The 11,278-nt window shown below is 40.6% G+C and overlaps 1 protein-coding gene and 1 non-coding gene across 2 annotated transcripts; one reads left to right on the plus strand and one right to left on the minus strand.

The window, feature by feature from the left end:
• The first annotated feature begins 408 nt into the window (after positions 1-408).
• spint2 (serine peptidase inhibitor, Kunitz type, 2) lies at positions 409-11,093 on the plus strand. The gene is made up of 11 exons (XM_051398979.1): positions 409-945; positions 4,674-4,844; positions 6,236-6,337; positions 6,966-7,040; positions 8,465-8,488; positions 8,751-8,912; positions 9,066-9,128; positions 9,210-9,374; positions 9,505-9,549; positions 9,707-9,818; positions 10,162-11,093. The coding sequence occupies exons 1-11, from the start codon at positions 519-521 to the stop codon at positions 10,250-10,252; spliced, it is 1,437 nt and encodes a 478-aa protein (XP_051254939.1). The 5' UTR covers positions 409-518; the 3' UTR covers positions 10,253-11,093.
• Positions 5,248-5,338, minus strand: trnar-ucu (transfer RNA arginine (anticodon UCU)). The gene is given in 2 exon segments: positions 5,248-5,283; positions 5,302-5,338. It is a non-coding gene; the product is annotated as a tRNA-Arg (tRNA).
• Positions 11,094-11,278: the final 185 nt, after the last annotated feature.

Raw genomic sequence — 11,278 nt, forward strand, 5'->3', positions numbered from 1 at the left:
TAGAGGTTCCCGCTGGGTCCTAGTGCTGCCCGAGTTCATGGCAGCTGGCTGAGAATAAAGGGGCAGAAGCGACACCTGGTGGTGAACATACGAACTGCATCCAGCACATTTAAATACACTGTAACTGAATGTTATTATTTATTATAATAATTATAATGTCTTATTATTAGGTATATATCTATAAATATATATATTGATATTTACAGATGTTATTGTTTGTTTGTTTATAACTGTACATATTAGTTTATTTATGCTCAGTCTGTGTAACGTGCACATAGCTGATGAATAACAATGATTCTGATTACGTTCTGTGTTACGTTACGTTCTACGTCACGCGGCAGTGACGCAGCGGGGGGCGTGTCCGCAGTGACCTCACCTGTCTCTCAGGTAAATTTATCTGCGACAACAAAAAGCCTCAAACACGGAAGTGAGTCATTGTCCGCACGGATTCGAACGTCTCTCACAGTCCTGAAGCCCAGAAAGCGGTTCTACCTTAAACCCGGACCCACATTGAAAAGATGATCCAGCAGGGACTCAGGTCGTTTCTACTGGCACTCTGTGTCCTGGTCTGTACCGGTATGGCCCTGGACTGTGACTGGGACCAGTCGATTGATCCCAATCAGGGTTTGGCCCCGGCCTCCATGGACTCCGCAGGGATCCACCTGGACCAGATGAAGGAAGTCTCGGACCCGGAGAGCTGCCGAACTGCGTGCTGCAACGACACGGCCTGTGACCTGGCTTTGGTGGGGTTCCCCATGGACGGGGGCCCGCAGTGCCTGCTGGTCCGGTGTTTGGTCCGGGGCCGGGACGTGTGCGTCCTCCAGCACAGCACCCAGTTCAACGTCTACCGCAAGAGCCGGACCACGGAGACCCGTAGAGAGGGCGGGGAGAGTCCTCACCTCGTCCCACTGCTGGCATCCACCGAGACCAACGAGACCAACAACAGTAAGACAAGAAAAGCCGATTATTGATGATCGATTGATTTAAAGTCTAAAATACCTCTACCGGATATTAAAGTACTCAGAGCAAGTATTAGATATCAATTCTGAGAAGATTTGATTATTGATTACTTGATCACTGTGTCAAATATCTGTCAGTAAAACCCCAAACAGAGTTTCATTGTTAGAAACTGAAGGAATATTTAATCAATAATCGATAATAGACATTTTCCACAGCAGTAAACAAAGGAAGAAAAGGCTATAAATATAAAATAGTATAAACATTTTAAATATTATTTAAAAAGATTTAAACATTATTTTAAAAATTATTCAAATATTATTTGAAAATCATTTAAATATTATTTGAAAATCATTTAAATATTATTACACTACAGCAAATGCTTTCTGAGCTTTGTACATGTACACACTTTAGCAGAGGGGTATTGCACAAAACCAGGATAAGGGATTAAGCCGGGATATGTTGGTTATCCTGGATGAATTTAGCCTCAAGTCGGTTGCATGAAAGCAGGTTAAACTTATCCCGGCCAAGTTACTATGGTGATTTATTCTCTGCAGTTAGCCTGCTCCAGACCAGGCTAACAGCCAGGCTAACATTAATCCTAGTGATTCACCTGTATTTCCACCATCAATCCATTAAAATATTACATATTGTCATTTCATTTAAATCTGTTGGCTGTTTGTAATTGCAACAGTCTTTTTATATTGATTCAAGTGGTAGTTTTATTACTCAGGACAAGTGTTATATTGCTATGCTAATGAAGACTGCTTGTCAAAATGCCGTCAGAGGTTTCATAAATATGTGTTTTATTGCAGTAATTGAGATTACAAAACACAGCTGATGAAGTTGCAAAGGTGTTTTCAATGAAATCTGTGACATGGGCAATATATATATATATATATATATATATATATATATATATATATATATATATATATATATAATATATATTGTATATATATATATGTATATGTATACACACATATAGTACATAGAGTTTTTTATTATTTCCCTACTCTTACTGTTTATTTATACTGTTTTCTCTCTATCCACTTTGCTGCTGTTACATTGGAATTTCCCCATTGTGGGACAAATAAAGGAATATCTATCTATCTATCTATCTATCTATCTATCTATCTATCTATCTATCTATCTCCCATTCACCTGTTCCCTCTTCATAATGGCTTGCCCTTTCTTGGAGGATGTGCTGGATGAGGAAGCCCTAATCCTCAGACGAGCATTTAGTCATGAAAGAGTCTTCTGGGACAGGTCAGACCCATTGGCCGTTGGAGAGGACTATCTCATTGAGAGATACAGATTCTCAGGTGATGGACTAAGATATTTATGTAGGCTGCTGGGTCCAAAAATACAGCACCAGACGGCAGGAAGCCATGCTCGCACTGTACCACAGATGGTCTGTGTTACATTGAGATGTTTAGCAAGTGGGAGCTTCCTTTATTCTGTTGGGGATGCAGAGAACCTCAATAAAGGAACCATTTGCAGCACATATCCTGGCTTGGTGGGCCGCCCCCTGTGCCAGTTCTATGGGCTTTTTTTTAACTGCTACAATCATACAGACATTCAACATGTCAGCAGACACCTAATCTATTCACCTCATTTGTTCACTGTTATCTACTTTATAGTCACTGACCAGCCTGCAGAATGTTCTTGTATTTAACTTTTTTAACATTTTTAATGTAACTTGCTGCCAGGTCCTTTTATGGCCAGACAAGTTTGTTCTTTATGAAGGATAGAAAGATAAAATAGATAATTGTTTGCACTTAATCATACTCTACATTTAAGTAACATGCACCTCTACTTGCCACATTTAAAGCAAAGTGTACAACAGTTGATTAGTGGACTTAAAGTAACTCCTTTAGTCCTTTAATTGGAGCCTAATGATGACAGTTCCAGTGGAGCACTGTTTATTCATTGTACAGTTTTGGACTACTTAAGCATTAAGCCGGTCCGCTATTGTCTGCCAGGCTTTCTCTCTTTCTTTAATTATGGCATTGCTATTGCCTTTGTTTCTTCTATCTTCCACCTCTTCATAGAACTCCATCAGGAGCTGTTGTTCAGCGGCCGTGAAATATGAAGCGCGACTCTTATCCATGTTCCCATCGGTGATTCTGTGAGCGATCGCGAGGTCTATTTCAGTATGCCGTGAACACGCACTTATCCCGACTATCTACACCTGGCTTAACATAGCCGCACCTTTTAATCCTGGCTTGGCAAACGTGCAACCGATTAAGCCAGGATGCAGCGAGTAGGCTAGGTCAAGCCGTGCTTGCTCAATTATCCTGGATTTCTTTATCCTACTTTTGTGTAATACCCCTCAGGTGAGCTAGCAGGTGAGCTAGCAGGTGAGCTAACAGGTGAGCTAAGGAAGAGGAGGAGTCTGTTACGGACTCAGATGTTCTGGTTCTGCTGTATAATGTGAATCTTTGAGTGCCTTGGAAAAATCTAAAGATAAAATATTGATCTGTAGATAAAATGTAAAGTGATTCTTTAGCCTTTAATTGGACCAATCAGTAACCAATCAATTGATCAATAAATCAGCACGATGATAAACAAACCAAATATAAACAAAGTCAATAATTGGAATAAACAATAGTTACCTGCATTGGAAACAAAAACAACAATGGAAACAAACAGAAATCACAAACACAACAAAAAAACAATATCGGCAATAACTGTTTACAGATTGCAAGGAGCTCAACAACAACAACAACAACAACAACAACAACACTACTAACCAGGGAGGCTTTAAATGTGTCTGTCTGGGTTTCTTCCTGCTTTCTGTGAGGAATGCTGCTCAACTCGTCCGTCTGTCTCACCTGTTCAAGTGAATCAGTTGGAACATTCTTCAGTTTCCTCAGAAACTGTGTTCCTGTACCGATCCACATCAGAGACCTCTAACCTTGCAGCAGGTCTGATCCAGCTTATGAATTGGCGCTATACAAATAAATGAATTGAATTGGATCTGTGGCCTGATCGGTCTGCGGAGTTCTGAACATCCAGTTGGGCTTCATAGCCAGCGGAGGTCACATAAAGCGAGTTGAGCTGCTCTCATTGGCTGCTCTTGGTTTGGAAACAATGGCGGCTCTCCTGCTCTCACAGGATCTGGTATTCCAGGTAAACAGTAAAATGTGTTTGTGAACAGGGTAGCCCCGTCCTAAAGCTCATATATATTGTATACTATTATGATCTGACATAATTTCTCACCTTTACAACCTGTTAAGGTAGACAATGAGTCAGCAGTTAGTTCAGTGTGATCTACCTGTGCAGGTAACTGTTTAACCCAGGTGTCTGCAGAGTGAATTAACCTGTGTTTGCTGTTGGCTTTGTTCTGAGCTTTCAGGTGAGACCCGGTCCGACCAGTCAGTCTGGTTTCTGTTTTAAAGAGGAACTTTACACCTGAGCTGTTTGATCTGCACTCAATCCGACCTCTCTGTATGCTGGCGCTTTATTTTGAAAGGTCTTTAATAGAATGATATATGAAGGAGACTGACTCACTCAGATCACTTGACTTGCTCATGGTGGTACTGTTGGGTCTCTGTAAATAATGTTATAAAGAGTTCGGTCTAGACCTGCTCTATTTGAAAAGGTTCCTGAGATAACTTCTGTTACGAATTAACGAATTGGCGCTATACAAATAAAATTGAATTGAATTGAATTGAATTGAAAATCAATAACCGCGTCCTCTGTTCCTTCAGTTCACTGTCGTCTGCCGATGAAGGTGGGTTCGTGTCGAGCTGCTTTCCCCAAGTTCTACTACGATGTGACCAATCAGAGCTGCCGGAGGTTCATCTACGGCGGCTGCGAGTCCAACGGGAACAACTTCGACTCTCAGGACGAGTGTGAGACCACCTGCAGCGGGGTGACAGGTAACACACACACACACACACACACACATTGTTCGCAGTGTGAAGAGTCATGTGAGTATTACATCACTGTGGACTGACATTCATCATGTGACTACCACTTCCTGTTCACTCTGGAATCTGAACCACATTTAAAAATGAACCAATCAGATCTGATCTTCCAACAGGTTGAACCTTTTTAATGAGGATGTGTTCAGTGCTGTTTGCATTAAGCTAGCCAGCGTCGCTGTACGGGGGCTTTTACAAATACTGAGGTCCAAAAATTGAACTTGCAGATGTAGAGTCTGAGTCAGAGTAGTTATTTCACTACTGAGGTCCAGACAGTCTCTGCAGTTCTGGTTCTGGAGCAGACGACCAATTAAACAAATCTGTGACGATATTTTTTTTAAGCTCAACTTCAAAACTTCGACTCTGGTGGGACTCAAACCCACAACCTTTGAATCTCTACTCACAGTTTGACTAGAAGTCCAATGCGCTATCCATTGCACCACAGAGCCACCTGTTAGTGCAGAGCTACACACACTGAAATACACACACACACACACACTGAAATACACACACACATACACACACTGAAATACACACACACACACACACACACACACACACACACTCTCACTCACTCACTCTGAAGAGAGGAGGCTGCTGATCGTCATGACTCTTTTTCACTGTGATGTTTTTTTAGTCCTGGTTGTCGTCTGTCAGACTGCAGCATCCCATAATAACGTGTGTGTGTGTGTGTGTGTGTGTGTGTGTGTGTGTGTGTGTGTGTGTGTGTGTGTGTGTGGTTAGACTGGTTCTGTGAACTCTGATCAGACAAACAAACAAACCTTTTCAGAACTCGGATTTTAATCTCAGTGTTTTAACCTTTAATCACTGATCACTATTGATTGATTAGTAATGGAGAATGTTGAATTGATTGATAACTGAAGTGTAATGAGATGAATCCATTCAGAGGAATGTGAACCAACGTCACAGGTGCATTGTGGGATCTTCACGTCTGTTTGACAATCCCACAATGCACCTGTCACAATAACCTGATGCTGAGAAACTGAACTGAACAGCTGATTTCCAGTGAATGAGTGAGTAATGAATGAGTGATGTAATATTGTCTCGTGAAAGGAAAAATCTGAGGATTTTTAATCAGGTATTGATTATTTACGTGCAGACAGTTATTATCTATATATGTATTCTAATTAATTCTAATGATTTAATAACCATCCCCATTAGACTGTTGGTTATTAATGACCCTTACAGCTCCTGTCTGTAGGGTTTAGTGCCATCTAGTGGTGTAACTGCAGATTACAACTTCCTTGATTCTACACTGATAAAGAGCTTTAAGAATTCTACATATGATACAAACAACAACCATAAGCTTTTGTGTTTGTGTTCAGGTTCAGTTCTTCCTGATGAGTCGACTCCTGCTCCTCCTCCTGCTGCTCCTGCTGCTCAACTTCCTGTCAAAGCTGCTCGAATGGCCCCCGCCATCAATACACGTAACTACCCTCGATACAGCGAATATACACTGTTACTGTAGTACTAATACACTGTTACTGTAGTACTAATACACTGTTACTGTAGTACTAATACACTGTGTTACTGTAGTACTAATACACTGTTACTGTAGTACTAATACACTGTTACTGTAGTACTAATACACTGTGTTACTGTAGTACTAATACACTGCCTGTCTACAATACGTTACTGTAGTACTAATACACTGTTACTGTAGTACTAATACACTGTTACTGTAGTACTAATACACTGTGTTACTGTAGTACTAATACACTGTTACTGTAGTACTAATACACTGTTACTGTAGTACTAATACACTGTTACTGTAGTACTAATACACTGTTACTGTAGTACTAATACACTGTGTTACTGTAGTACTAATACACTGTGTTACTGTAATACTAATACACTGTTACTGTAGTACTAATACAGTTACTGTAGTACTAATACACTGTTACTGTAGTACTAATACACTGTTACTGTAGTACTAATACTGTTACTGTAGTACTAATACAGTTACTGTAGTACTAATACCCTGTGTTACTGTAGTACTAATACAGTTACTGTAGTACTAATACACTGTTACTGTCTCTTTGTCTGTCTGTCCAGAGGTTTCTGAGGATGCTGACCGTCCAGTTGTGTCTGAACCTGCTGCTACAGAGTCTGTACGCGCTCAGGAGACAGGTAACGCCTACACTTGAACTATAAGCTTTATCAAAGAGGAACATCTTAAGGTTACTCTTGAATGTGGTGAGGGTGTCTGCCTCCCGAACCACAACTGGAAGCTGGTTCCACAGGAGAGGAGCTTGGTAACTGAAGGCTCTGGCTCCTGTTCTACTTTTAGAGACTATAGGAACCACAAGTAGCCCAACATTCAGAGAACGTAGTGTTCTAGAGGGGTAATAGGGTACTATGGGCTCTTTAAGATATGAAGGGGCCTGACCATGAAGAGCTTTATTGGTGAGGAGGAGGATTTTAAATTCTATTCTACATTTTTACCAATGCAGAGAAGCTAGTACAGGAGAGATGTGATCTCTTTTTCTAGTCCCTGTCAGTACTCGTGCTGCAGCGTTCTGAATTAATTGGAGCGTTTTAATGGACTTATTGGGGCAACCTGATAATAAAGAGTTGCAGTAATCCAGCCTTGAAGTAACAAATGCATGGATTAGTTTTTCCGCATCTGTCTGTGATAGGATGTGTCTAATTTCTCTAATATTACGTAAATGAAAGAAGGCAGTCCTAGAGGTCTGCTTTATGTGGGAGTTAAATGACAAATCCTGATCAAAGATAACTCCAAGATTCCTGACAGTGGTGCTAGAGGCCAAGGTAATGCCATCTAGAGTAACTATATCTTTAGACAGTGAGTCTCTAAGGTTTTTGGGGCCAAGAACAAGAATTTCGGTTTTTTCTGAGTTTAACATCAGAAAATTGCAGGTCATCCAGGATTTTATGTCCTTAAGACATGTTTGTAATTTAGATAATTGATTAATTTCATCGGGCTTGATTGATAGATATAACTGTGTATCATCTGCATAACAGTGAAAGTTAATGGAGTGATTCCTAATAATGTTGCCTCAAGGGAGCATATATAAAGTAAATAGTATTGGTCCAAGTACAGAACCTTGTGGAACTCCATGACTAACTGTAGTATTTATTGAAGATTCATCGTTAACATGTACAAACTGCGAGCGATCTGATAAATATGACGTAAACCAGCTTAGTGCGGTTCCTTTAATGCCAATTTGATGCTCAAGTCTCTGTAAAAGAATATTATGGTCAATGGTGTCAAATGCAGCACTAAGATCTAATAATACAAGTACAGAGACAAGTCCATTGTCAGAAGCAATCAGAAGGTCATTATTAACTTTAACCAGAGCTGTCTCTGTGCTGTGATGAACTCTGACTGAAAATCCTCAAATAAACTATTGTTATGTAGAAAGTCACAAAACTGTTTGGCGACTACTTTCTCCAGAATCTTAGAGAGGAAGGGGAGGTTAGAAATGCGTCTATAGTTGGCTAAAACCCCTGGGTCAAGAGTGTTACAAGTTACAACTACAACATTGATGATGAAAATGTGTAAGGTAACTAAATTACTTCTCTCTCTACAGAAATGTCAGCTGAAGACTTTGCTGGTATGTATTAACTCATTAATGAATCAATAATTGATATTTCTGCTGTCAGTTCATTACAGCAGCACTTTGTCAAACTTTAAACTGTAAAGTTATTATACTATAAGTATTGAACCCCAATAAAAACAGATTCACTTTATTGTATTGATTTGTATAAACAAACAGTATATTTTATATCAGGAGCCAATAGAACAAGATCATTGTCTGTCAGCAACCGACACGAATGTGACATCAATAAAATGTAATATGGTTGTGGTCCAATCAGAGCTCTGTGGGGCAGAGCCTGTGGTGGGTCCCTGCAGAGCCGCCCACCGGCGCTGGTTCTACAACCGTGAGACAGATAGCTGTGAATCATTCATGTATGGAGGCTGCAGAGGAAACAAGAACAACTACCCTGACAAGGACAGCTGTGTGGCTGCATGTACAGGTGAGCAATACACCTGTCTGTGCCTGTACAGGTGAGCAATACACCTGTCTGTGCCTGTACAGGTGAGCAATACACCTGTCTGTGCCTGTACAGGTGAGCAATGTACACCTGTGACTCACCTGTCTGTACCTGTCCACCTGTCTCTTCCTGCAGTCACTGTTCTCCCGTCTTCAAAGAAAGCGTCCTCTGCTAATGACGAGTTTCAAGCATACAAAGGTAACACATATAATGGAAACCAGTAAACAAGCAGTTTGTGGAGCGAAATGAAATCAGTAACTGGATGCTGTCTTTCTGTAGACCAGTGTATGGTGACCCCTGACCCCGGACCCTGCCGCGCTGCCTTCCCCGTGTTCTACTACGACCCAGACACCAAAACCTGTCAGTCATTCATGTATGGCGGGTGTCGCGGCAACCAGAACCGCTACAACAGTGTGGATGAGTGTATGAGCCGCTGCAGTGATGGTTAGTCTCCACGTGGGAACTCTGGGAACTCTGGGAACACGTTTTTGTTTGTACGTTAAAAAGTACAATTATTATAAAAGATGTACACTCAGTAGGTATAAACACATGTTGTACCTTGTTCTCCCTCCAGGTGTGTTCGACAGCCACGGCAGATCTCGCAACCGTTGGACTGCAGGTACAGTGTGACATCAGTGTGACATCAATACAGTGTGACATCACTGTGACATCGTTGTGACATCAGTACAGTGTGACATCAGTGTTACATCAGTGCAGTGTGACATCAGTGTGTGACTGATGACTCTAACATGATCTTCATCCTGTCTCTATTCCAGCTGTCTTCCTCTTCGTCACCGTGGCAGCGATCTCTGCTCTTCTTCTGGCGACGCTCATCATCATCACACTGAGACGTCATGGCGGTCTGTCCCGCCGGGCTTCGTCTGTCAGGTAACGCTCACCTGTCGCTGCATACCTGATGATAAACTCCAGTTATTGTTAATGATCCACGGACTCTGATTTGATCAATTAATGTTCAATATTTATTATTGTTATTGACATTATTATTGTTGATTTTGATGAATGGATGAATATTGATGAAGGGATGAATGGAATGAATATGGATGAAGGGATAAATGGGTGAATGAAGGGATGAATATGGATGAATATTGATGAAGGGATGAATGGAATGAATATTGATGAAGGGATAAATGGATGAATATGGGTGAATGAAGGGATGAATGGATGAATATGGATGAAGGGATGAATATTGATGATGTGTTTGTGTCTGCAGTGATAAGGAGGAGCTGCTTCCAGGTCCAGATGAGCAGTCCTCAGTGGAGTCTCTGACAGTCCCAGAGAGTCCCACACCGAAACAGGCCTGAGGGGTTAGTTTGTTTTCTCCACCTCAGAACTGAGTGTAACAGATGTAATTCTTGTGAATCAGATGTTGGTTGATTGATGATCTTTGATCTCAGGAATAAAATCTGGATCAGCTCTGTGGTGGATTTAGAAGAAGTAGTCTTCAGTGGGGGGTCGGAGGGAAATCACACTTTTCTTTTTCTGTCAGCAGGTTGATTTTGTCTCAGGAACCTACCTGATCATCTGTATCGATTCAGCCCTTATTGATAATTGATTATTGTCATTTCTAATTCACAATAAAGGATCCATCTTCTCTTCCTCCTTGAGGCTCATACGATCACATCGATACTCTCGTGTCTGTATGCTCAACAGCTGCTAGGTTAGCATAAAGACTGTAAACGGCTAGCTTAGCTTAGCATAAAGACATCTGGCAGTCAGAGAAGAAGAGAAGAGGATCTGTGCTAAAATCAGAGTGTGAGCTGATGTGATGGTCTGATATTGAACCTGCTGTGATGTTGATTATTAATATTATAATTTGAATAATACATTCAGACTCAGATTGTAATCAGATGTGTTGGATGTTTTTTTAATTTCTGTAGTTTTAGGTTTTATTTTTTAAATCAAATACAATGATCAATTAAATTACTTTAAACTGTCATTTGAAGTCATTTATGAAGTGAATAATTATCGCTAATCATTTTTAGTTTCTGTAATGTTTTCTGTTAATTGTAAACTGATCTGTGTGTTGTGAAGATGTCAGTTTAAGAAGGAGGTTTGACACCACTTTTTATGAATAAAACCATTAAATGTGTGTTTTTAAGAAGCTGTAACACAGAAATAAAGTCTTGAGTTTGTCCACCAGGAGTCTGTAGTTTTATTTATTAGCAAGGAAATATTCAGCCAGTCACACAGAACGAGGTAGAAACCGTGTCCATTTTCTTTTAGTAAAGTTTAAATAGCTTGTAAAGGACCAAATTAAAAACAAATCAATACTGCATTTCCCATAATGCAACAGGACCCAGAGTATTGACTTGTCAGCTCCCCCTGCA

This window comes from Dicentrarchus labrax, unplaced genomic scaffold (assembly GCF_905237075.1).
Source record: "Dicentrarchus labrax unplaced genomic scaffold, dlabrax2021, whole genome shotgun sequence".
NCBI classification, from domain to species: Eukaryota; Metazoa; Chordata; class Actinopteri; family Moronidae; genus Dicentrarchus; species Dicentrarchus labrax.

Bases quoted from the DNA above. Each gene is read 5' to 3' on its own strand.
- spint2 (XM_051398979.1), top strand. From the start codon at position 519: ATGATCCAGCAGGGACTCAGGTCGTTTCTACTGGCACTCTGTGTCCTG. The intron at 946-4,673 runs GTAAGACAAGAA...CTGTTCCTTCAG, and splicing joins GACCAACGAGACCAACAACA to TTCACTGTCGTCTGCCGATG. The intron at 8,913-9,065 runs GTGAGCAATACA...CTCTTCCTGCAG, and splicing joins CTGTGTGGCTGCATGTACAG to TCACTGTTCTCCCGTCTTCA.